At 46.2% G+C, this 27,993-nt stretch overlaps 1 protein-coding gene across 1 annotated transcript; it reads right to left on the bottom strand.

The window, feature by feature from the left end:
• Positions 1-5: 5 nt before the first annotated feature.
• On the bottom strand, positions 6-27,993 carry mrpl23 (mitochondrial ribosomal protein L23). Its single transcript, XM_040163111.2, has 5 exons — positions 27,853-27,993; positions 26,400-26,522; positions 17,957-18,039; positions 15,285-15,358; positions 6-1,015 (listed from the first exon to the last, which is right to left on the bottom strand). The coding sequence occupies exons 1-5, from the start codon at positions 27,870-27,872 to the stop codon at positions 851-853; spliced, it is 465 nt and encodes a 154-aa protein (XP_040019045.1). The 5' UTR covers positions 27,873-27,993; the 3' UTR covers positions 6-850.

Genomic DNA, 27,993 nt, shown 5'->3' with positions numbered 1-27,993 from the left:
AGAAGTTTTTGGACAAGTGACCATTTATTGGTTCTTATTCCAACAGCACTCACAATCAGACAGATTCAGAGGCAGGTCCCGCACGCTAGGCAAACACACACAAACACTGGGTACAGTCTCTCAAGATTTATGGCCAGAGGTGCCGCCGCAAAATAATAAAACACTCCGGCAAATTCCACGTCGTTGCTTCGCTTAAACAACAACTCAATTGTTGTTTACCTAAATTGGTCAATTAGTCCGAGGCGAACTCATAAAAAGAGGAAAGGATGTGGGTTGTCCAGGTAGTCTCATCCAACTGGCTGAGTCAGGGTTACCAGGGATGCCACAACTTAGGAAGAGGACAGCAGGGACGGCAGAGGAGACAGATGGGAAGGAAAGGAAACTCTCCCCCCTCCCCCCCTCAAAAGATATGGCAAGGAAAGAAAAGGTAGAAGTAGAGCTTTGCTGTTGTCAGGGAAGAGGGGTAAAAGGAGGAGGTGGTGGAACAGGAAAGGTGGGAGGTGGAAGAAGAGGAGGTCGTCTGAGGTGATGGTGATCCTGTGCAGTGGGCTGGTTTAATGGAGCCGGGCCACTCTCCTCCTCCTGCGGCACGTGTTACTGGACCAGTAAGCCTCTCTCTCTCACACACACACACACACACACACACACACACACACACACACACACACACACACACACACACACACACACACACACACACACACACACACACACACACACACACACACACACACACGTCTCCCCAAACATGCACATTGTGAACGGTTTCTTTACAGAAATAGAAGCTCCCAATCAGACACCCACGACAAATAATGCGACCAGTGTTCCCGGTCCGGGGTGGGGGGGCATCTCATAGTCCGAACCACTCTGTGACCCCTCCTCTCCTGGGGTCGAGCCTCTGCCTCTGCTTCTCGTCCTCCATGAACTTCTCCTGCATCTCCTCCATAGAACCCTCCTCGTGCTTAAGCTCCTTTTCTGGGAAGATGTCTGGGAAGGTGAACGTCTGGCCCTGGGCCTGGGACAGGAGGAGGCAAAAAAGAAAAGAGCAAAAATGAGCAAAGGAACCAACATTTGGCTTCCTAATAAAACAAGGTTTATCTTTGAAAGTCATTTTGCAAACCAATTTTTGTGCAACAAATGAAAAAGCGTCAAAATGCATTTTCTTCCTCGTCGTCGGAGAAGAGAACTGAATAATAATTATATTCCCAGTTACACAAACGCTACCTTTCTCTTTAGCATTCAATTCCTCCAACTCTCCCCCACATTTATTCTCTCACCTCTCTCCACTTCTCTGGTCTTGATTTATTCAGGGGGAAAGGACAGTATCCATTATTTATTCCATACCAACCCATCTGTGGCTGTGGCTAATGCATCACTAGCCCGCCCGTAGTCTGCATCCGGACGCCGTAGAGTACAGTACTGTACACACACACACACACACACACACACACGGCTGCACGCCCACGCACAAAAACACAAACAAGTCAGTGGGTGCAGGCGTGAGCCCATCCCACTCAGCCTCTCCCATGGACACCAGGCAGCAGGAATTCACTGTTATCAGTCTCAACTGGAGCATCGCTGTCCTTAAATGACTCGTCCTTTTCAACTGCACTTGCGAGTGTAATATTTAATCAGACCGTGTTTGGCTTCCGCTTCATAATGTCAAGCGATCGGATGTAATAATGAGGCTCATGGATTTCTAAAGGGCCCCCGTGAAATCGATCGCTTCCACGAACACAATTGTCAATCCACCGTTCTGTTGAATATGTCAAATATTTTGTTTGTTTGATGTGAATGTTACTTTGTCTCTCTCCAAACCCTAAAATACAAAGAAAAACATAATTACCACCTGGCATGGTTCAATTCCCAAAAGAGGGGAGTGGGGGCACAACATGAAGCTCACTCAAACACACAGAATGGTGCCGTGCTCTTCTTCTCCAAAACATGCTCGAGGGAAACAACCTACAGGAAGGGTCTTTATCGTGCATTTGTAACGAAGGGGTTTAGGTATTTTCCCATTCATCCAACTAGTTCCCTCGTCAGATGACACTGATGAAAGCAGAAGCTTTGCGTAGTTTATAATGTGCTTATGATAACCTCAAGTGAAGTGTTAAATAATAATAACATAATATACATCCTGCAAACGGTATTTTTGATACGTTTATCATTTTAACTTCCAATTTCCCTTATGCTGTCACCTGTCCATTTAAATGAATGATTTAAAAAATATATATATAGTGATGATGTGATCAAAATACAAGAAATGATCTCTTTTGTCTAAATGCAAATTGAACTACACCCAACCATCCTTAGCACAACTGTTATGAGAAGGGTTAGGGTTAGGGCAGTATTTTGGTATGAAACTTTACACAAACTTGAATTGAACCATTTGTCCATCTGACAGCAGCTTTGAGGATCAGCTGAAGCCAAACACGCTCAATCGGCGGCGCCTGTGTCACACAGTACAGGAGGCTTACTAGCAAGCGCAGTAATGCAGGGCGGCGGCGCGGTTGCGGACCCAGCGAGGAGGGCACAGGTAGAGGGGCACCTGAATGCCAAGGCCCCCGTGAGTCTCTCTGCACACGCTGCCATCAAGGAACACATAATCCAGAACACAAACACCGGTGGAGGCCAACGGACTGTTGCCGCAGGGATGCGAGGAAGAGAGGGGAGAAAGGAGGGGGGGGGGGGGTGTAGACGACACAACCACGGGGCCGAGGAAGACGAGAGAAGGGATCTACCGCAGCCGACCTGGCAACGGGGGGCGGCGGGGAAGGAGTGTGGGAGGGGGAGAGGGAGTTTGGAACAATGAACCAGTGAGCCAAAAAGGGTTCACCCAATTTGAACCAAACGTTGTTGCATGACAATTCCCAGTTACACGGCGTTATGCTGGACACCTCGTGTATACACATGGCGAAGATTAATATCGGCCTCGGTGAACAAAGACAAAAGAGCCCTGAGGTTGAAGTCAACAAAGCACCGAGACTCTTTAAACGAGTCTTATTATTGGCAGCAGGCCGCGCCCTCTGTGTGTGTCTGCTGGACACATTTCCGCAGCGAGAGGAGGTGCTGACAGAGGGCGTTCCTATTTTTGTTTGAAATATATACATTGCACCAAAGCAGAGGCAAAGCCGATGTCCCCTCGGTCTCCGTGGGCTCCAAGCCAAAGCGCTCTTTCCTGTGTGTCTGTCTGCCTCTCTCTACTCCAGTATTTACTTGTGTGTGTGATTGTATGTGTGTGCGTGTGAGCAGGGGGGGGAGCGTGTGTTTGTGTATGAGTGCATATTGAGTGATTTATGGAGAATACCGAGGTCCCGGCCAAAAACGACAACACTGTAGAAAAACAGTAAGGCCATCATCCTCACCATGCTCCTCAATTGAATCAAGCTGCCATCCAGGAATATTGAGACGAGGCCCCACACTGCTAGTGATGTAAACATACTTCTCTTACGCACATGAACAACCCATTACACCCACAGTTTCCCTCTCAATGGGAAAATGAGGAGAAACACTGGGGGGGTTAAGAGGGGAAGGCAAATGTTGTCATTGACTCTGGACCAACCCGTCTCACTTTCCCCATCTGTGTGCATGTGTATGTTTCCTTATTAAGGTTTAATTTAATATCTTGCTCCGTTCCAGGAAGTGTGTATTTAGGGTGTCGGTCTGGGCTGCGTCATTAGGGACCGCCGGTGCACTTTTAACCAGTTGATTGGGGACATCTGCGAGACCAGAGGCAACGGTCGTTGTCCAGGTGTTGTTTTCACAGCAGCTACATTCACAAAAACCCGCTCGGAGCCTTAATTGGTGTGTACTGCTCGCCCGTGGATGGCCTCGATGCAAAAGTGACTCGCTACAACATCCCTGAATGTATGTGTGTGTTTGTGTGGATACAACAAGAGTCGTACACCGGCACTAAGTAATCCTGTTTGCAGCCCCGGAGGGACGGGGGTAGAGAGGAGAGTGAAAAGAGAGAAGGAGCAGGGCAGGAGGTGGAAAGAAACTCTGGAAAGGATAACTGCATTGGATCCGATTGATCTTTGCTGCTGATCTGTAACAAACCAAGCATACAGTTGCATGTCAGAAACAGCTGTGGGGAACTTTTTCTGTTAAAATAGGAAGAAAAGAAAACAGAAGAATGTTGAAAGAATGGACGCATGTGTCCAGCACCCCTGGAATGCATGGGAAATCAATAGAGGGAAAACGTGAAGGGAGTGACTTTATTATTCATGAGCTTAGAGTAAGAAATATGAAAGTCATAGTGGTTCTGACTTGATGCGTTGAAATGCCTTTGATGAAAACAGGAAGGTGCTTTTCCGACCTGGAGCTGAATAGATCATTATTGCATTCGGCAGCGGATGACAACAAACGTCTGATTCAACCTCCTGCTCCGAGAGTTAAAATATGCGGGAGAAATGAGTGGACGGGACCAGTCATCGCCGTGTGACCGGTGAGTTACACATTAGCATTTAAATGCCTCTGAATGGGCTGCACGGTAAGCACAGAGCAAGAACTGTGCTTCAAATCACAACAAGAAAAACTAAAACAAAGGAGGCTTTCAGAGATTATTACTCGACCCCAATTGCTCAATGTACAGGACGGCCTCATTGGAATCAGATTTTATTTTATTTGTATCCCTTTGGAATGGAACAAGTTTGAACCCATTATTACTTAAGAGGCTGCTTGACAGCCTTGAACATGCTCAAGGTCAAATGGTGAATTCAATTCAGATGATCAAGTCAAGCCCAGAATTGAATTCACCAGAAAAGGAAATTGTAACCACCCTTTTATAACCTTTCAGTTGTGCTCCTGGACCTTGAGCACCTTATGGAGCGTAATAAGAATGGACTTGAGGGTGAAGAACTTGGACTTCTATGACACTTGAACGATTAACTCTCAATGCGGCCGCAGAGAGTTTAAAAGCTTCAAGTGGTCCAATAAGAAGCAACTGAGACATCGGCACAGGCCTTAAGAGACGGACCACATATCCACTGAATTCATGGTGGACAATCCAGAAGGCATCAGAAGATAGGGCTGTTCACAAAGCAGCCGATAAAAATAAAAAAAAGAAAGAAAAAAACTGTTGTTTTTTGGGGTACGGCCAAATCTGGGCCGCACAGCGAAACGGAGAGGTGAGAAACCTCATGAGGCTCGGGCTCATGCAGCTGGAGAGTGTGTGTCTGCGTGTGTGTGCGGCGGCGGCGGTGAAAGAGAGGCTGAGAGGTGTACACATTGTGGTAGAATCTATTAAGACCGCAACGCGGTAGGCGAACCTCGCAGGATACGGAGGGACAGACCCCACGATGAGGTTGCCAGGATTAGAGGTGAGGGCAACCCCCTGCTGGGTGAGTGAGTGTGTGTCTGTGTGTAAACCCTATTTACTAGGGAAATGTTGAGTGCAGCATGCATCATGCTTTTTTTTTTTTTCAGCAACTCACGCAATTGTAAACATCGACACCAAAAACCTTGAGTTGCTCATTGAAAGAGCGGCCACTTTCCCACTGGTGTGACGGTGACCAGCTCCACTTGACCAGTCGGAGGACATCTCGCGCCTTTGCTCCAGCTCGATTCCGCCAGAGGGTGGAGCGTTTACTGCGCTCTTGAAAAAGTGTAATCGCACCTTTGTGAGTCCGTCTTCTTTGGTCTTTGGTTCATTTAAGTTCACACTGCCCAATTACATGTGAACCGGGGCTTGTAAACAGAAGTCAGATGGACTCACAAGCAGCTTGTTTATGGTAAAGAGTTTTGGCAACCTGTCATGTCGTCATTCCAGTTCCTTGAGGTTTAACAAGGCATTGGGAACTTATCTGTGTCGTTTGACATGCATTAGCATCGCTGGTCTTCATACCCAGTAAATAGTTGACTACGGTGATGAGACAGGCTGTGGTTTGCCCTTGGTTCACTTTGTTATGCCACCTTTTCCATTATGATCAACTGCTGGCTATCCAATATCAACATCCGTCTCCTTCAGCCCATAAAATCATATGAGAAAATGCCCAAACAATGGACACCATGTTCATGAGAAGGTTTTTTGGGCGGTTTCTTGTGGTTAATTCACAATAACCAAACCGCACCTCAGTTCAATTGGAAGGTTTGCTTTGAGTTATACTGATGTCATATATATATATATATATATATATATATATATATATATATATATATATATATATATAGCTCAAAGTCAATGCAGTCCTATAAAGTGGTCCTGCGTCAGTACATTAACAAACACACAGTAACAACCACATATCTGAAAGGCTGGAAGACAAAGATTTAGATTTGCACGCAAGTATCCAGGTCAAATCAAAGCAAAACAAAAAAAACATTAGTTAACTCCAACACAGTTGCACCTACAGGCAGTCCTGTGCTCATATTGTTGCTCTCTACCTTGTACCTAGTTTCTAAGCCCGATATTGCATAATCTCTGGCTGCTTTTCCATCTGCAATCACAGAGAATAAATAGTCTAAGCAAACTGGGAGAGGCAGGAAGAAACGATGGAAGAGGGCAGAGGAGAAGAGAGGATGACTTGTCTGATGACTATAAACAGCTCCCTCTGCCAGGCCCCTGGGTGGGCCACATATTCACTCTATCTCATTCACACACACACACACACACACACACCTCTGCTCTTTTGTGGAGTGGAGAGAGTGAAGGGTTGAAGAAAGTCAATATCAAAATAGATAAAACTAGACTGTCATTCCCTCAGGAGACAAGAAAATGTAAGATTAATTCAAGGAAAATGTAATAGGATACAATGAAAAGAAATCAGTTAAAAAAGGGGGTCCGGTGAAGAAGTTAAATTGTTGAGATCAGTTGAGAGCTGGAGGATTTTAGCAAAATAACAGCCGAGCGAAGAGCAAATGTTCTCTCTGTAAAAGACAGATAAGTGGCAGAGAGAGACGACCACTAACCAATGGCATCCTGCTGTGGGTTGGTTCAGGGTCATGACCCCGGTCCTCCCGCCAATTACAATGACATCTCCCCCACAGCGCTGCAACAGCCGAATGACTTGGTCAGCTTTGGCTTACACGGTGTATTTTTTTTTTATCAAGCCTCCATATCCTTCACATTAAAGGCCTTTCGTCCACGTTTTGGGCAATGTTCTTAATGTGCATGGATGTGCACATGGGGGAAATAAATTACAACCTTGGGTAAAATAATCAGTTTTTTTGTTGTTCGCTATAAATGTCCAATGAAAAGACTTCAGCCTTCAGTGATTACAAAAACATTTCAATTAAATTATAAAACCGTCATTGGCGTTCTCAGTAACTAACCCTAACCCAAAAACATTTAACCTGTAAACGTTTGTTAGATATTAGGTTTCCATGTGAAAGCCTAGTGAGCAAACATTTGCAGACTACGTCAGTGTTAGTAATGATTATGTCAAAGAATACAAATTAACCGGTTTAATGGGAACAGTGTTGTCTTTTGTCTCGATCTGCTGCTGTAGTGGTGGTTCAGTTTAACACTGATGATGCTTTACCTTCCATCTTTATCTTCATAACCGGTTTTTAATGCTGATTCAATTGACATTCTCCCAATGCTTGTTGTAGACTTTTCTGTGTGCTTCTCTCTCTGAAATCCCTTTATCGCGTTTCCAACAGCGAGTGCAGTTAGTGACCGTGTGGGCTTCACGGGGGCTCTTACCGCGTGATGGAGCGCCGACGGGGGGGGGGCGCATTGTTTTCCTGCGACTCCCTTGTGCTTTTGGTAGTTGACTGCCACTGTCAATAATTATTGAGAAAGTTAATTACAAAACGTAAATGGATGCTATGAGTACTGCGGTTTCATTTAATTAGTTTGAGGATTACGATTTTAAATAGCATCTCTCAGACCAGCGCACATTTCTAAACTGTTGAGTAACAATAAACTGCATGAACAGTGTAGTGTGTACTCTCTTTGTAAATAAGGGATGTGTAGTTAAACACAGAGGAACAATTCAATGCAGGTAAGCATGAATAAAATTAGCTTTAAAATGATTGGAATCAAGTATTATCCAATACCTTATCAGATTTTGTGAAAAAATATGAACAATTATGCTTTTGGTACTGTGGTTGTACAATGAGAAAAAATATCTAACTTCGGATGCGCGAGAAGCAGATACTCATAACTACTTGTGTGGTACCTAACCAGCGCTGGGTGGTACATGCTTTTTAGGACAAAAAGCAAGAGTTGAGCAGGTGGGCCGACACCGGCTCTGGTGTCAACTGGAAATAGTTTTGCATATTTTGCAGGGACCCTCTGACCTACTAGCAGGTCATCCAGCGATACATACATACTTCTGCCCAGAGACAAACACAGGCTGGAAGTGAGTAAGTGTGTGTGTCTGTGTGTGTGTGTGTGCGTAAAGTAGTTTTCATGTCTGGGCATGTCTGCTCCCAGTCTGTTAATGGAGACGCTGGACCTTTGCAACAGAGCTCTCAGGAAAAGATCATCAGCATCTAAATACGCACCCAGCCACCCACAAAGAATGTTTACATCCATCTGGTCTTGAACTGGACAATGAGGATAACAACAACAGAAAAAGATAACAGCAAAAGCCAAGAATAATACCACCTAATCTGTCCACACAACACAACAATACCAAGCAGGGAATCATAACACCTTCTGTCTTTGATGCCAACGCAACCTCCTTACCTTAAATCACACCTAAATCTCGCCTGTCTCAACCACCCACCCCCTATTACACGCACACACACACACACACACAGCTGTTCACTATCATTATCCCCTCCATCTATGTCATCCCACCCCCACCCCCCCACCCACGTGCACCCCATTTCTCGCAAACGCATGTAAACAACCCTCACGTACCCTCCCACCCCCCACTCCCAATTTAAAGCATCTCCTCCACCTACCCCGCCCCCCAGACCCAACTATTTAGGCTACCACACACACACACACACACACACACACACACACACACAGTTAGACCCTTGGACAAAAACACATACGCTCGACCCTACGTGCATCATAAACATTCATGCATTCCCCTTCCCGGCTGAGGGAGGCTGGGGCCGGCTGGTGGAGAAAATAGAAAAATGAAGAAGCATACCAAAACAGGAAATGCATCAGCGGGCGGGGGGGCTATCAGAGGGCTTTATCAGGCCAGTGGCAGCTCCGCTCAGAAGAACTTGGGTGGCGCCGCACGGTGATTGGCTGATCAAAGTGGCAGCTGTGTCAGTACAGGAGGTCAGGGGTAATCAACAAAGGTCACGAGCATGCACTCGTGCACGTGAGAGTGCGTGTTGGAATGCGTCTGTGTTGCCATGGCTATCCAAATACAGAGCGGGGAGGGGGGGCTAAAAAGAAATGCGGGAGGAGACGAGGGAGTGATGAGAAAAGATGCTACAGAGCGATAAAGTAGCAATTGATGGGGAAAGAACGAAAGTCTCTGATCAACCGACGGCACGGCAGCTCGTATCATCTGAACCGAACGAGGCGCAGAGTCAGAAAGCGTGTGGCGGGAGGAGGGGAGGGGAGGAGGGGAGCGGGGGGGGGGGGGGAAATAGAACCAGAGGTTTCGACTGGAGCCATTCAAAAAAAAAAAAAAAGGCTGTGCGTGTGATATTCCGAAGCGGATGGTTGAGACCCTGCTTCGCTCTCTATAATTCATGTCCTCTCTCCACTGAGCTCTTATGAAACGTGCACGTACCCTCTTACACAGCCTCACACAGGATCTTAACTCGGGAGTGAGTTTTTCCAAATCAGGACACACATGAGGAAATAAGCAAAGCTTGATTGCCAGGAAAAGCTTCCCCTTTTATTAGGCTCACCACCAGCGTACGTGTGCGCACACATATGTACACACACACACACACACTAATTAGTGTATCTGCCCATTTCTTCCTTCCCAAGATTTATACGCCTAGAATGCTGACAGACACATTTAGGCGAATGTAGGGAAGCACGAGGATCAGGATTTTCCCCACATAGAACTCACACTACAATTCTCTCTGCCAATTCTACATGAAATAAAAATGTTGCAACCGTCACTGCGTTTTAGAAGCTCACTGGACAAAGAGGCTCGAGAGATGTTCGAGGTTTACAGCTTCATCCCATTGCACTCCGTGATGATGTTTCAGGTGATCGTTTAAATATGTGGGGATTTACTGGGGAGCAGAACGTTGCTATTCCACGCGCAGTGTGTGCCTTTGACTCATTGAGATTCTATGATTGGAAGTTAGAAAAAACATGACTTTTTATCAAGGAGGAGAACAATTTTGCCAGACCTGAGGTTAGGTACATTTGTCAATTCAATGATTTTTTTCTGCACTGCGCTGTGCGAGCATCACAATGTCCCTCCGCCAACAGCAGAGAGCGGCTTGTACTTTGATAAAAAAAATAAAAATAAAATAAAAAGAATAGGACGCTAGTCTTTTTTTGAAAACAAAAGATAGATTTTGCACATAATTAACTGTGGAGCTCCATGTACAAGAGAGACAGACACAGAGGAGAACAACAAGCCCTGGGGGAATTGTGGCAGAAGTTAAAAATGTTAATTGGCGTGATAAGCAAGGGTGAGGCAGCAGAGGGAAGGGGAAGGAAGCAGAGCGGCAGACGAGATAGACAATGCTGTGAGGAAAGCCGGTGCAAAGGAGGAAGAGGGGGGGGGGCACCAAGATCCATGTAGTTGAAAACTAATACAAACACAGATAGAGTGCAGAACATGAACGGGAGAATGAGGGGGAGATCCTGGGGGGTTTTACCACTATCCGGGACCCCTCTCCACCCCCACCGCCAACCCTCAGCCAGATAGACAGTCACACACAAGTACACACATTACACAAAACCCCAGAGGGTCTATTGTTAAGCAACAATAAGTCAATAACAGACAGGAGATGAGGGGAGGACAGCGAGAGACTGTACAGCCAAACGTTGCCATCTAGTGTCAGTCAAACCAGGCCACAGGTTCCCTCTGATAATCACCCTCAACTCAGCTGTCTCTCTTTCCCTCTCTCCTTTCAGTCACAAATCCTCCATGTTTGCCACTCTCAGACTCTTCTTGTGTTTGCTTGCTTGCTTGCTTGCTTTCTTCTCTCCCTCAGCCCTCCTCACTCTCTTTTTTGACACAGGGTGATGCCTTGCCTCGTGGATCCAGCGGGGGTTGAATTGGAATGAAGCGACCACTTATTGTACAACGGGTCCAACCCCGTATCTTGTTTTGTTCTGCGGCGGTCAGCTCGGGAAGATGCTTCTGGGGCAAGGAGGAATCTCACTAGAACTAGATTGTGATCTCTGGTTTAACGGGTGAGCAGAACTAGCCGCTCACTTCGTGACAACTAAACGTTGTCACAGTGAACCGCGGGAATGGAGCTCGAGTAGGATTTGCACGAGCGCCCCCCCCCCCCCCCCCCCCCACACCGCCAGAAAGAAGACGGGACTTTCATCGGATGCTTACACACTCCCAGCGAGGTGTATACAAAACTGTCAAACAACAGTTGACTGCCGTGAATATTTATGCTAAATGGTCGCTAGCATTACGCAGGTGCCTGGACGTGCCACGCAGAACACAAACCGCTCCTCCCCTCTGACCTCTTCAGAAAAACAACTCGGGGAAGATGTCTGAGATTCCTTTCCTCCCCCCCGCGGCACCTTCGCGGTCTTTCAGGGAAAGCTTCACCTACCGTCTAACAGACCTGTTAAATTATAAGTTCAATTAATGCGAGGGCCAATACGACCACTGCAAAGGACATTAGAATGATAAAAATGAAATCCACACGATTCGACCAAACCTGGTCAGATTTCACCAGCTGTTGAATCGGCTGATTGGACGTCTTTTCCAGGACCAACTTGGCGTTTACAGCACAGTGTGGCACTAATCTGTATCATTGAGAAAAGACCGGTAGGCATCCCATTCATACATTCACAGCATCGCCCTCTGGGAGCTTTCAACATGCACTCCGAGCACTCGGCCCGCCGAAGCTCTGCAAGCTGGCACCGGAGAAACAAGCTGGCTTGCAAACGAGCTGGCACCGCAGACACACAAAAACTGCTTCTCTGGCCAAAGCTCACCACAGCCTTTTTCAGAGATTACTCCATCATGAATGTTTGATTGACGATAACGTTGCGGAGAAATGACTGAAAACATGTAAGAATGACTATCATTTCACAGGCATGAAAACGGGTCAAGGGTGAAAAAGGTGAGAAGGATATTACCCCTCTAGGGTAGGGGTTTTCAACTGGTTTTGTCCCAGGGATCATTTTTTGCGTACCGACGAGGGGGGGGATGGGAATTGACAACAACTAATAGGGGACAAGTCATTAAATACTCGTCATGCATTATATTGCATTGCATATAATGTGTGCTGGTCAACTAGTCTAAAATTAATTTTAGACAAATTCTTGCGTAGTTTAGAGTGACAAATCGTACCAGCGTACTTTGAAGTCAAAATGCGTATCAGGTTGGCAGGTCTGCTTATTGATAGAACGGTGGACCACTTTACCTCCTGCCTCGTCAGTCCCCTCGCCTCAAAATCTACCTCCTCAAAAACGGTAGCGTTAGCTAATAACTTTCCACCGGAGCTTTAGCTAGCTGCCCAACGGTTCTCTCCTGCTGTGTTAAATGACTCTATTCATCAACGCTAACGTTAGCTAAGTCTATGTCAACAAAGCTCCTGGGTAACTTAACTTAGATATACCACAAAATATTAAAATTATTGAAACCATCACTCACCCTGTTCGCAATTCACTGAATCTCGCGCTCCTTTCTGGTACGCGCACCTGTTCGCAGTTCACTGAATATGAATACCAACCCCCCCCCCCCTTGCACCTCGGCTCAGAGAAGGGCCAATGCTACTAATGGGGGTAAACCACGGGGTCTGACCTGCATTGTGGTCAGTTGCAATAAGGCTTTTTTCTTTTGCAGGCCCGTGGAAGTCGACTTTGAAATGACGACTGGATCAGGGCTTTGCACATGCCAGGAAAATTTCTAAAAAGTGAGGAAAACCGTACACAAAAAGGCAAACCAGATGAGGAACTTAACTACGCCTACTGTACACAAGGTCAAAAAGGTGCAATGAGGATTTGGGTGTTTCAGCCCTTTACGGCGTCGAAAAGATGGAACAGTAATAGTTGACTGCGAAAGTCGGAAACAAGTGTTACCCTGAGCGTCGCGGTCAGAGCGATCCCCTTTAGACAGAGCTCGTCCTAGCGGGACATGAAAGCAGTCTGACACACCGGCCCCATTGATGCAGCCAGACCTGGAAGCAGTCTGATACTTTCATTTTGTACTGCTGTTTCTGTCACCCCCCTACCTGCACCACCACCACCCTTTTTGCCACCCTCACAGCCACACACACACACACACACACACACACACACACAGAAACACAAACATCCCCCCCCCCCCCCTCTTCCCCTTCCCACTGATCGCTTTGTCCCGTCTCTGGACCTCCCTGCTCTGGCAAGACTCCATCATACCCTTAGTCACCCCCCCAACCCCTCCCGTGTGATCCTTCTCTCACTCTCACACTCACACACACACACACACACACACACACACACTTTCCCCACACACGGTGCACATTTCACACCAGCAGACGCTATCTCTGCCCCCCGTTACCGGGGTCCCCCGTAAGCCGCAGGAAAGTGGCTGTCACAGAACCCCTCTAACGGGAGGCCTCCCTTCAACCACAGACAAAGAGCTCGGAATGAGAGAGCGAGAGAGAGAGAGAGAGGGAGAGCATTACTGCTGCAATATTAGCCGATGGAGGGAGCAGGGGAGAGAGGGGAGAGAGGCGAGGGTAGAATGGGGGGACCGCGGTGTGAGCATCGACCCACAAAACACTCTCCCACATGTGGAGTCAATTAGGAACAATCTTGTTTTCTACCCACTGCTGCAAAAGAAAGGAGGGTTTTTCTGGGGCTGTGTGTGTGTGTGTGTGTGTGTGTGTGTGTGTGTGTGTGTGTGTGTGTGAGTGTGTGTGAGAGAGAGAGAGAGAGTTTGTGTGAGTGCGTACACAAGCGAGAGAGAGTGAGGTAGGAAAGAGTTGAGCGAGAGAATCTTTTTTCCAAAGACCTGCCGGAGAAATAGGCCGTGTATTCGGCTTCTTATCGAGCCGTTTTTAAGCACAAAGAGAGTGTTTCTCCTTCAAACGATATGACCTCAGAAAGCCGCAACGCTCAGAAAACTGCGGTGTGGTTGCGACTACTGAGCGAATGAAACTTCGCTCAGTAGTCGCAGTTTTTTGTACAAAAAACAGAAGTCCTCTGGTGAAGTGCATGCATGAATGATGCACACATTTCACAGATGTGTGTGTGCGTGTGTGTGGGTGTACGCGGTTCTGCATCCTCACACCTATCATCGTGGTGTGCGTCTGCGGAGACGGAAGCATCTCTGCCGACTCCGTTAGGAATTCCAGCCGCACACTAAATAACAAGTCTCCACGTTTAAAGATTCATGGCCGCTTCAATTATGTATCCTCTTTCAAATGTCGTGTTTAGACAATTTTCATTATTCATCCGTTTCAAGATTGACGGCTGGGTGGGCGGCGCAGCGTAAACCAGCGTCTGCACCGCTGTGGATTTGTCTGGGCAAGATCAAAATGACACAAAACAAAGGCCCAATAAAACAGCCCTTTTTTTGTTTGATTTCAAAGACCAACAGACTTCAAACGTTGGCGAGCCGAGCGGAGAATGGGCCTTCCTGACCCAACCAAGCTCACCTTAAACACAGGTGTGAAGGCAACAGCTGTGATGCCGTGCGGGAGTCCGGGCTGACACACAACCACACACACACACACACAGGCAAACACACACTAAGCGCACATAATTGCTCACATTCCTTCTATGGCACACAAGCGCAGAAAGGAGAGCTACACCAGATGATAAACATATATCAATATTTCCTGTATTAAGTCTGGCATGTAACCAAAGACGACGTTTCCCCCTCAGGCCCTGCAAGAAGCCAGACCGATGCTTACTCAGGGGGCAGCCAGAGTGTGTGAGGCACACAGGAGAGAGATGGTTGGTGGGGCTGTGTGATTTGTGTGCATCTACTCATCCTGGTGCATGAGAGGATTCCCATAAGAGCACACTTGAAACAGAGGGGACAGATGAGAATGTGGAGGAATAGTACTTGTTAGAAAGTAAAAATGAGTATGATGTTCACTTCACTTTTGTTGTACGTCCGTTCATACCCGCTGTGGGATGGTGGGGGGGGAGGGGGGTGTCTCCACTTACCGCTGTTCAACACGAGTCACTGAGATGACGCTACGCGAACACTACGCCAACCACAACAGCGTGGAAGTAGGAGGATGATAGTACGGGTGTGTGTGTGTCTGCTCACCAGCTGAACGTAGGCTACTTTATAGTCCGGCTGCTTAACCTTCTGGTGGAGATGATTCCTCTTCTTGTTGGAGCCTGAGAAGCACAGAACAGCAGGCGTCACACTTGTTGGTAAACAGGAATGACTAAACATGAGTAAATCGCGGTTGTGAGGCAGCAGAGAGTGGGACAAAGTGATGATGCTGACATTTATGAATATGGTGAGAGTTGGCTCAGGCAATATGACAATGACATGGAGCTTTCTAAACTGCTTCTGTTACTGAGGTTGCTTTTCCATATATGGAAAGCTACCTGATGCTGTGGAGAACGCTGATTCCAAAGGTTCATTCATTCATTCATGTTTCTTACACCCTTAAACTGTTGTCATGATTATTACAATCAGAGCTGCAATCAGTTGATTAGATGCTTTAAAACAATGTCATTTTTCAAGCAGAAATGCACCCATGATGGTTCAGCAGCAGTGTGAACATGTAGCTTTGCTACTATTAATGGCCTTAGAATACATTTTGAGTTATGGAGTTTTAACTTTTGGTTGAATGAAAACGTTTGATGATGTCATGTAGGTCTCCAGATAATAGTTTTGTCATTGTTTTCCAATATTATTAAACACACTATCCTGACTATAATCTCTATCGGTGCAATTATCACATCATGTTTCATCTGAGTAGGGAAAAACAGACACTTCACGATTCACTTGTGTTGATTTCCCTGTAGAACAGAGAATGTTTTGTGTGTGCGTGCGTGCGTGCGTGCATGAGATTAAGCAGAGCTTGATCTTGTTGACTGCAGGTTAACCTCTTCCCCAGCTGGAGATGATGATGACATCACCTTCTCTCCTGTCAGACCGCTCCATGTCTGGAAGACGGGGGACTCAAGGAGCTGCCGTGTGTGCATGAGTGTAGGCGGGCTGGGAGTCTGTCTTTAAATAAATCTAAAGCTAATTTTACTAAACTTAAGAAGCACGTTACAGCGATGGTCACTCAACACGGCATCAAACGTATCATCTCTGCGTTTGAGACCCAAGTCAACAGGCCCGCTGTGTAACCATAGGAACAGTTTATGATATGAAAAACAAGGGAAACATACCTCTGTAATGAGTCATTTGTGTGTGTTGTGTGTCTTTGTGCTGTATATGCAGCTAGTAATCACTAGCCAGGCAGCCCAATGCTTAGGGAAAGCCCTGAGCAGGGTTGTAAAACGGCCCCCCTTCACACTCCCCTGGCTAACAGGAGGCCCATGTGTGGGTGGGAGACAAAGGTAATGAAGAGTATGTGTGTGTTCCTGATATCTGAGGAAATCCACAGGCAACTGTTACGACCTTTGAAAAAGCAAGGTAAGACCCTGAACTGCCTCTAGATATGCACACAACACAGTCACACACACACACCGAGAAGTCTTCTCCAAACTCACATGATGGGCCTTTCCTAACACACACAGACACACAGACAGAGCTTTCATGCTACACTTGCAAACGCAAGCACAATTTCTCCCATTTTGAGATTGCGGTTTGGCAGCTGGCTATCACATTACAAATCCCAGGCCGAAGGGGTAACCATGGAAACTCCTTCCAAAATACCCCCGCCGCCCATGGAGAGAAGGAAGGGTCGTTTCGCTCTCTCCTTTGCATGCTGCCGTTTTTATGCTGCCAATGGAGTGGAACTCCTGACGCAGGCAGGGATACCTTCACTGACGCACCTGTAGAACCGCGGGGGCCCCTGAGCCTCTCTGTCCCCCCACAGTTCACTGGTTTCCTTCCACACAGCCACTGAAGGGGCTTTCCCTTTCCCCTGGCTTTTAATGATACAACCGTAATAAACAGCCTTTATGGGTCCTCCAAACTGTGGGCTAGGCTAAGCTAGGTGCCTCTCTCCTCCCTCCCTCCCTCCCTTTCCTTCCCCCTATCTCCTCCAGAGGTAGAGGGGGCTCCTCATGGCCCTTCAGGCGCAGCACAGAAGGAGCTTGTACACTTCTCTGCACATCCATCAAGGCCTCTCCAAAATGAATTATACCTATATGTCCCCAACTACTTCTTCAACTCGCAACATCTTGGACTAGGAAGGACCTCAACATCAGTCATTGCTAACTGAAGAGGCATAGTAAGTCAATGATATAACACTGGTGGCTCTGTGATCATCCTTGACAAGGGGTCATAGGTCTTTGGGGGGGGGGGGGGATGCAGCACTAGCAGTGAATAACTTGGTGCTTGTGTGGAGCGAGCTGTAGTGTCCTGGGACAGCTGGAGGCTGGAATGCTACTGATCAGGTTGTCAGATAAGCAGCTGTGTGCATTAGGTGGGGAAAGGAGAACCAGGCACGCCAACAACTACGGCGAGGGGCCCCTGGAAAACCCTCCCGCTGCTGCGCGTCAATGGGAAGACCCAGGCGATGACCATTGTATCCAGCAATGCTTTTGTTAGACAGTAAGTATCACTTAGCATGTGGATGGACAGTGATAGAGGGATTATGCTGCTGGATTAGTTTCAGATATTTGAATTGATGCTTTTCTTTTCTAATGGGAAAAGTTTTCACCGTTGACTACCCACCAAAATGAAGCACAGATATTTATAACCTCTGACAGACAACTCTCATATACTGCAAAGACACCTTTTATTTTAGACTGGGCTTCACGGTTTGACGAAACACAAAAGTACATATATAAGTACAATATACTCACCAAACTGGATCCTGGTGCGGATCGCTCCTACGGGGACGTCGTAGATCTTCTCCAGGTAGTTCTTTACGTCATACTTGGTCATTCTGTCCAAGGGGGGAGAAGGAGAGAAGCGGTTAAACGAGCCATCCGGCATCTGTATTCGCACGGCTGGCGGTTTGAGTGAGAGTACATGCTTTCAGTGAGGTTGCATGCTGGATCACTGTCCATCAATTAATACCACGTTCACGTAATTGACACCTACATAAGATTGATAGTCTATTTGCACACTACGTTCCCATAAGCCCGGCTGTTATCTTACCTAGTGTAACGGACAGGACACTCCCCTACTGTACAAACCTATATTCAGCTTTTATTCCTCCGGACCATTACGCAGAGAGAAGAGAAATGTGAGTGTCCGTGTTCATCCAATTTGCTGTCTGCAGGTATTGATTGCATCAGTGAAACCCTACACAGGAAGTGGACCTGGCACCAACTGATCCGGTGGGCCAGCCCAGCTAAAGTTCACCCGCTGGGCGGCATTTGGAATGGATGCTTCGAACAGAGGAAGAAAGGCTTTTAACTGCGAATCAATCCAACCAATTGGGTTAGCCTGGTAGAGAGCACTTCCCAAATGCGTCCGATAAAGTGCTTAATAGCGACGCAGTGGTTTGACAGGAGTGCCTTGGATATGCCGTCTTCTATCACCTCATTTGTTTACAGGATAATGTAATACTTTCTATTTTTGCTCCGAGGAAATAGCACAATACCTAGAGCTGCTGTAACATTATTAGCTGAAGCAAACATTTGCATGAGAAAATCACATCTGTGAACACGAAAACCTCCTTGTGCCCGAGGATGATGCAATATATGTTTCTATGCAGTATAAACAATTCTACACGTCCTCCATAATACGCCAAACGTTGGCGATGTCAGACACAGTGGTGGTCTAGGGCTACGGAGGGGCGGGGGGGAGGTTGCATGATTATATAGATGAAAGCTGTACACAAACGTGTTAAGGTCCAGTTTGAGAAAGAAAAACTCTCCCGTTACCCTGTCGAGAACAGAGAAATGGGTTTTATATGTCGCATGCAGATGCGCCTTTCTGCTCCATTTGCACCCGCCTCAGCCCACAGCCCCCCGCATCCCATCTCACAGTGTGTGTGTGTGTGTGTGTGTGTGTGTGCTGGAAGGCAGTGAAGCAGAGCAGCCTGACGGGGGCCACTTGAGAGAAGAGAGAGAGAGAGAGAGGGAGAGAGGGAGAGAGAGTGATAGCGCTTTGGACAGGTTTTCCTAGAAAGCTCGGGCGGGTAACTGGATGAAAGGGAAGTGGTTCGGGGACGGCAAAGTCTCGTCTGGATCATTAGCAGAGTGAACACCGATCCTGATTAATGGGGAGAATCTAAATCCTAGGGCTTTCAACGCTGAAATTATCCAGTCACCACAACCACAGAGACATATGAAATATGCACAAGCACGGTCATGTTACTCTGCACAAGACGCCTGTGCACGCACGCTTAATGGGCTGGTGTTCATGCAAATACACGGGGGGGGCAACTTAATCACCAACTCACTCACACACACCGGACACTATGATATGAAATGATAACAAACAATTGAAAAAAAAAATAAGACAGGGCACCATATCATACAGAGAGAGAGAGAGAGAGAGAGAGAGAGAGTAGTAGATGAATACGGAGAGAGATGTGTGAAGCCTAAATCCGATGTATTTGACCAGCACAACAACAGCACAAAAAAGAAACTAGAACGAGGCATATCCGTTCCTGGGATTTACAGGCAGTGTGGTCGGCCCAAAAAGAGAGACCCAGTGTGTCGAGTTAGGGCTGAGCGGTACACCGATTCAACCAGTATAAGATTCCCTTACAATAGGAGCTTTCCCATGTACGGTCATACCGGTGTGTAGCCGTAACAGCTAAAGTTTCTCCTCGGCAAGCGGCAAAATTTATTTTTTACACAGCGCCTGTCACCTGAACAACTGCGAAAATAAATACCGTGATACGGTCAGAATCTTACAAAATACTGTGATGGGAATTTTTGGCCACACTGTGACACTTGGATATATCTCTATATCCTATATCTGTAGTGTATGAACACTATAAATATGGCACACACTCACAACAAGATTGCGAGGGGCTGCTTTCGATGGACGTTTGTCTCTGAGGTGAGTCAATACACAGCTCACAGTTCAGCTAAAACTAGAATACAGTGAGATGAAGCATGGGGTGAAAGTTGAGGAGAAAATGTCATGTTAATTGGATACATAAACAAGGCTAAACTTGGACAAACGGGCGTGGTGTGTCTGATGGTGATTCAGGCAGCGTTGGATCATCATCCCAGTATAAACATCCATCTTTCTCCACAAGCTAACCTTTCACACCTCTGCCTCACAGGAGAAATGAAACCTGCCTCTGGCAACTGCCAGGGCTAAAAAGGCATCGTTCCTCGGCAACTGTTGTATATTTATACACAAACACACACGCCACAAAGATTCCTCGGCCAAGATGATGAAAGAACTCCAGAAGCAAAAACCTAGAAGGGCTTCTGATGACGCAGGCGGGGCTTCAGGTTCCATTATGGTGCGTGGTTGCCGAGCCTGTACGAAACAGGAACACTGGCATCATTGTTAGAAAACTACTCAAAAAGTGATTGTGCCGCAAAGGTGTCAAGGAGCTATGCAAGACCTAAATCTGATATCTGGCATTCTCAAAGAAGGTGGTCTTCGGAGGGATGCAGCCGCAGGGGAAAACCCGATGCATTTGTTTGCCCCCCCCCTGCTGTTGCATCGTTGTTTGTGAGTGACAACAAGGCAGATTTGTGAATCTGCAGATTGACCCGCACACCTCCGCTGCTCTCAAAAGGAAATCCTTCCTCTGAAACGAATCTCCGTGTCCCTGGATTCCCTGTTGTCCATGTCATGCTGAGCCGGGGGGATTTGGGGTATCAGTTCCAGCAGTTTAAGGCCCATTTACACCTGTGCACATCGGAGAAGTAGGTGAAAGAGCACGGCTGAAAAAGTGCAAGACAAGACAGAGGCAGCTTTCTCTGTGTTTGACAATAAGGATAGTGAATCCATTCTGAAAGCTCAGAGACTACCGCCTGCCACTTGTCTTTTAATGCGCTGGTGCTAAAAGAACATCTGCCAAGTGAATGCACGGCGTCTTTCTTGTGCATAAAGGACGCCCTTTACAGCCACCCACTCACATGTAATACACAATATCGACTGAAACACTACAGATATTTGTAAAGGCTGAAATCTCTTTATGAACGACGGTAAAGGAAATGAGAGCTTGTAACGTCCTTGTGGTTGAAGACAGGGATGGGAGTACCTCTGTGGCTCGTCTTTGCTCTCTCGCTCGATGTCTCAAAAGGAAACCTATTAAACAAAAGAGGGATGAAAAAAGCCTCGGTTATAGAAAGAGATTCAAATTAAGCAAAGTTTATCTGGATGAAAAGATCTCGAATATACGTATGTATAGCTAATGTACATGTAGTGTTAGACTCAATGGCGGTGGAATGGACAGCAAATACATAAAATGTCTGTTTTGAAAAAAAGTATTGGAAATTAGTTTAGCAAAGAATCAACATTGTATTTCACCATTGTTACTACTTAAAAGTGCATGAGACTAAACTTTAAAAAGGTACAAAACAGATAACTGAATGGTTATGACCTAAACATGTTGATAAAATCCCCAATAGAAGAAAAGTCAGTCAATTGGGATGTTTTAAGGAAACGTATCTGCAAAATACTCATCAAAAAAGTTATTTCATCAGTTATCGTTATTGCTGTACTCAATATATGACCCACAACGTCATATGATTTAGTATGGAAGGACACGCCGGGTTTAACAACAACCAGTTGGCTTAGCGGTGGGAAAGTGGCTAACTGAGTAAAACGTTATGTAGCAGATGCACATAGTTTTTCACATAAGTTTCATCTTGGTCCTCGTGGTGAGTCACGCTTCAAAGATGGTGCGTGCGCTCCGCTGTATAAACTGAATGCCGTGCCACAGTCCCTGTAAATTAGCCAACGCTATAACAACATTTGATCTAAAGAATGCTGTTGACATGTCCTCGTTGTTTCAAGTTGCACATTACTTTGTGAAGGGATGAGTCAGTGACCATCGTGCTTCTTGGGGCTTCCATGAATCTCCTTGGAAAGGTTGCTTGTTTTTGCAACTGGACTTGGCAAACCACTAAAAAGCTTTTAATGTGGTCCTTGTTTGATAGAAACTGGGCCGCGTCTACATTTTCGGCCTTTCATGGTCGGCAGATCAACGTTGGGTATCACCAGGGAACGGAAAAGAAGAGGATGCAGCCACACAGGGGTGATGCAGTGCTGCAAGCTACAGGGCCCCGACGTTTGGAGGAGCCCGATCCGACACGTCATCAACTGTGGGGCCTTTTTCTTCTTTTTTTTAAATGGTGACTGCCAAACCGCCATCCGGCTTGATACAGACTAGAATGTGCTGACAGCTAATACAGCAAATTATGTAATGGTTTAAGTGAAAATCACGCTCACATACAAGGCAAAAAAGGAGAGATGCATTAGTTAGTAGGAACCGGCGCACATAGGCAACCAAACAACTGCAAAGCGGTCTTAAGAGAGCAGGAGCATTCCTGAGTAACAAACAGCTGAGTATCCCTCTGATATGTTAACGCTGTGTGTTCTAATAAGCCTCTCGGACTTCATTTCATGGGAAACCTTTATCAACACACAGAGCAGAAAACATCTAAGGTTTACCAACCGGTCCACACACACACACACACACACAACATCAAAGTAGATTGTGTCAGAGTGGCTTAGTGGTGAGAATGAAACAGGAGAGTTGTTTTCAGATGAAAGGCAAAAGAAAGCAGCTTCTTATTGTTCCCCTGCCCCATTGTCCGGTTTGGGTCGAGATACGCACACTCACTACTTTTACCCGAGACAATACGTGCACAGAAGTGGCTCAATACGAAGTATCAAGATCATAATAGCACACTTTGTTTAGAGGGAAAACCATTAAGGAACCTGAGACTTCGGTAGAGAGAGCAGCATGAGAGCAGCGTGTGAAGGACTAGATCTGACAATGGAAAAGAAATAGATCAAAAAACAGTTCACCAGAAGTCACTTCGCCTCCTTCAGAGAGGCGGGTCGCTGAAGACTCGACAGGTGGTTACACTCCTCCACTGTCTCGCTAACTGACTTCCTATGACCCGTTGGATCAAACTCTCAACATTTGAGTGGAGGGACATTGTGACGCCGTTGTCACAACGTCGTGACAATGTGTCACGGGCTCGTTTCTGATCATGTTTGAGTACAGTGAGAAAACGCAGCATCTGGTTTCACGGTCATTAGACAGCATAGCAGCAGGAAACGGGACTCAGTAGTAGACCGAACACAGTGTTCAGCGGGTTCTTTTCTTTGTGTGTGCGTGTGTGTGTGTGTGTCAGCACAAGGTGTGTGTGTGTGGGTGTGTGAGTGGGTGTAAACCCAGAAACTTGATGATGTTCCTTGAAGAGCGGAGAGGAAATACCAACATCGCACAAAAGGTTCAAGAACAATAAAAAAAAAAGACAAACAAATATGCCCTTCCAGCAGGTAGAAAGAGGAGTATAAGAGAACACAGTCCAGGTGTCTGAAGCGGCGTGCCAAAGAGGGATTGGCCTTGGATGCGTTGCAAAGTGTTTAAGAAAAGCACAATAAACAGCGAAGCCCGGGGTGGGACGGCGAGAGACATGCACAGAAGATCAAGCGAGCCATATCGCTAACAAGCACGTCAACGCTAAAGCGAGAGAGAGAGAGACCCGCGGCCATTTATATCTGGCTCCCAGGGGCCAACGAGAGAAAAGGCCACTATGTGTTGTTCTCTTGAGAACGCCGACATTGCCACCTCTCATTTAACAGCTCCTCGGCAGTACAACTTTTCCACGCCAACACCGCCTGAGTCATAACCAGAACAGCTTTCGCTGCCGTTGTGACTCAGACTCATCAATAAGCTGGGAGTGGGAGGGCTGTTTGGTTTGTGTCGCTGTCTCTCCGTCGGTGTCCATTTAGTTCGTTGTGTGTGTGTGTGTGTGTGTGTGTGTGTGTGTGAGAGAGAAAAGTAACAAAAATAACAGTGTTTCAAGCACACGTCGAGGCCCCAGCAGCATATCAATCAGCCATGTACCTCTCCCAGGCATCAAAGACGGCGAGGAAAAAAACCCTTACACACCCTTATAAACACACGCACCCTGCACTTACCCACTTTTGTGCGTACGCACACACACACACACACACACACACACAAACAAAGACACACAGACACACACACAATTACATGAGCACCCTAGGAGTTTGGCAGAGAGGAGGCAAGAATCAGAGTGGGAGGCCAGGCACCTGGATGAACAGATTATGGTCTAAACCCCACCAGAGACACATAGATGATCTTCTTCAAACTTCAATTTCTCATCCCAGTGCGCGCTCTGGCGCTCTCGTCACCCGAGGAGCAGCGCTAACCTCTGGGACCTTGGTTGGCGGAGGTAGTCCCAACTTTGTGATCGGCTCTTTTTTGTTGACAAAAAACTATGATTAAATATGTTTGTTATTAACAAAGAGCAGATCACGACCAGGCTGCTTAGACGTGACACACTTCCTGTTATCAATATTCCCTGTTGATCAAGTCAACCAAAAAAAGACACCTAAAATGTGTATGTGAGTATCCTGTGCAGCACGTTCAAAATCAAGCCTCCACAGTGAGCAGTCATGAGTTACCTACTTAAAACAACAGGGCTTGGGAGAAAAGGAACATGGTGGTTCTTTGGTCTGGCCTAGATTTACTGAAAAGTTCAAAATAATCAAGATGACTAAAAAGAGAAGAATTAAAATGTCAACAACTTTCCTTGACTAAAGCTATACTTATATTGTCATGGTTTTCTCTGACTAGGATAATACTAAAATGAAAAGGTTTGTTTAAAGCTTTAAGCTCTGAGACACGAGGAGTCTTCCAGCTGGAAGTAGACCAAGATGTGTCACCTTGATCATAAAAGTATGGGCTTCAATACCAAGGTGGGCTATCGCATCTAAACGATGCTCAATTGATAATAAGTAGACTGAAAAAGTATCCCCTTCAGCATTATACCCCCAGCAGCCTGAGCTGTTCCCACAAGGCATGATGGTTCCATGCTTTCATGTTGTTTACAACATTTTCGGACCCAGCCATCCAATGTTTTTCCAATCTTTTATTGCTCAACTTAGGAGCGCCAAGTTTTCCTCATGTTAACAAGTGGTTGTTTGAGTTACTTGCCTTTCTATATGCTCCAACTAGTCTGGCTATTCTCCTCTGACATTTGCCATAAACGTGGTGTTTTTGCCCAGAGAAGAACCGCTCACTGCATACACCTTTTTCAAAGAAAATGTTGGACTATTCTTTGTAAACATTTGAGGCGGTTGTGCTTGAAAATCCCAGGTGATCGGCTGCTTTTGAAATACTCAAACCGGCACGTCAGGCACAAACCAACTATACCGAGCAGACATCTTTCTTGCCCCATTCTGATGCTTGGCTTGAACTGGAGCAGATAGTCCTGGACACACCTAAATGCATTGTTCCTGCCATGTGATTAGCGGATTAGATATCTGCGTTAACAGCATTGACACGCTGTTCAACAGGTGTACCCAGTGTTTCTCCTTCCCCTATAACACCCCCCCCCCCCCTAAAAACTACTACTACTTTTATTAATTAAATTTAATTAGTTTTTTCCCTTCTTTTTTTTATTTGTTTTTTTCTTTCGGACGGCAGTTCCGCACCGACGCGTTCGCATATAAGTCTATGTATGTGCGAACGTGGCGCTCGCGCCAGCGGACGGAGAACACCAGCGGAGTGACTACCGCCCCCTCCTGAAGTTGTAAACCTGGGGGAGACCTAATAAAGTGATCATAAGAGATCACACACACACACTCATTTAGAAGAAACAAGTGCGCTCAAAATGAGGAGGCAATAAAGTGTGATTTAGTAACTCCTATAACACAAGCTTTGGAAACCATCGGGAACATTTTGCTCTTCATTTTATGGTTAAGGATACATATTGGCCTATTTACCTTGGTTTGTAAAGTTTGACGGCTTTCCATTTACAACACTCAAGTCTCCACTGTAGCACCAGATGAAAGCTTGTTTGACCTCACCTCAGCCAAGACAAGGTGGTAAGAGCTTGCTAAGGGCCTCCGATCTCTGTTCTTGGGGCTGTCCCGCCACCTGGTGGCCATGACGCCGAGAACTCCAGTTACTTAGCACTGGTCCAACACAACAGCTACAGTACCATTCAAAACAAATCACTGCAACCTAAATTATGAAGTAAAAAAAGCCTGTAGTAGCCGGAAATAACTTTAAAGCCAAATGAAATCACTAAATCACTAAAAACAGAATCATTGTATTACTCTAATGCGTCTCCAAACGATATGAGAAAAGATCTACAACAAAAGACTTACTCCATTGGGATGCGAAACTGGACCGTGTCCGGAGGCTGCTCTTTTCCGGGCCTCACCAGAGTCAGGAACCAGTTGGGTCTGAAGATCCTCAGCTGAGGGTTCCCCAACTGGTAGAGAGGGTATCTGAGGAGGGGCAGAATTGTTTCATCTCCAGTATCATTCCCAGTCAGACATCCTCTAGTTGATCCAATCCCACTAACAACTTGGAGGAGTAGACATCTAGATTTGTGTGGTAAAATCTTCGCTAGCTCTTTGTTATTATAAGTTGATAAAAGCAGAAGTATAATAATGATTTGTCAAAGGAGAGCTGTTTGTGGTTGGCCTTTCTAATCATACAGACCACGTGCTGTGCCTTGATGTGATGTATGTGATGTCATACTGAAAAACTCAGGCGGTAAACGCTCCAATGTGTTCAGCCGCTGGTCAAAAATGTGCTGTTAGGTGCTGGCAGGAGGTGTGCAGAACCTTTTCACCAAAACAGCATGTTTACATTTTTGTTAGTGGTACAAAACTAGATGTAATGTCTTCCCTTGATGTTTTCCCACAATGAAAAATGTCAACGCAATACCCCTCGAGTTACTTTTAACATAATACAAAGATGATGGCCAGAGGAGAAATGCATTAGCTCCCCGCTTGCACACAGTTTTCCAGAATCAGAAGTTAGAAACATTAAAATATGCATTGCCAACTTTTTTTTTTCCCTCCTAATAAGATGTGACTGTTTGCATGTGACCTGCTTGTTTGTTTGCCCGGCGATACATGACTCTAGCTGCACTGCTCCAACCTCCAAGTAAATTATTAATTTGGTGAGAACAATGCTATTATACAAATAGAAATAATAGTAATGTATGCTTCAACCCTGCATCGAGCCACATGGGTTAAAGATATTGCAATAGAAGACAGTCAATGACACAGAGGCATAAAAGTTGACATAAACACAAAGGTAATACAATATTATCAAACCAGACATTTAAATATGTGTATTGTGAATCAAATCAAGTTAGTGAATTCATTGCAATGGCAGAAATATATCAATATAAGTTTTAAGTAAAAACACTGAAAGAGGATTTAACGAACTGGATGTCATGGTAACCCGCACAGTGACCGTAACGTCGCTACGACAGGACCTGCGGCTTTACGGTAGCATTTTTGTGGCACGGCTAGCTAATGCTGGGTTCGTTATAGTTGCTTAACGTCATTTTAACAGAGGTAGTGAGTACATGGAGAACTGATATAAGCACGCCAACAATGTGTATAATACGTGGGGGGAAAGCTGCCTTTTAGTCGTAATGGGCGGGCAGCTGGAAGCCTGGGACATGCTTAACTTCGGTTAGCTGGGTCTGCTAGTTTACCAATCCGACATGGAGGCGCACTGGCAACGGTTTATCTTTATCAGGGACGTCCTTTTGCATTTTTCACGCCGAGAAATGAGGAGAAAAAACGGAACACTTACAGGAGGCGTGTTACTGGCATCACTGCGGAGGCGAGTTACGGGGCAGCTGTCAGGTTAGTTGTTTTGTAGTTGTAAGGTTGTCAACGTTCACGCGTGCAGTGATGTACTTCCGGGGACACTCGCATGGCGCATGCGCAATGG

This window comes from Gasterosteus aculeatus, chromosome X (assembly GCF_964276395.1).
Source record: "Gasterosteus aculeatus chromosome X, fGasAcu3.hap1.1, whole genome shotgun sequence".
Taxonomy (NCBI): Eukaryota; Metazoa; Chordata; class Actinopteri; order Perciformes; family Gasterosteidae; genus Gasterosteus; species Gasterosteus aculeatus.
Note: the sequence above shows the minus strand (reverse complement) of the source record. Positions and strands in the feature narration are given on the sequence as shown.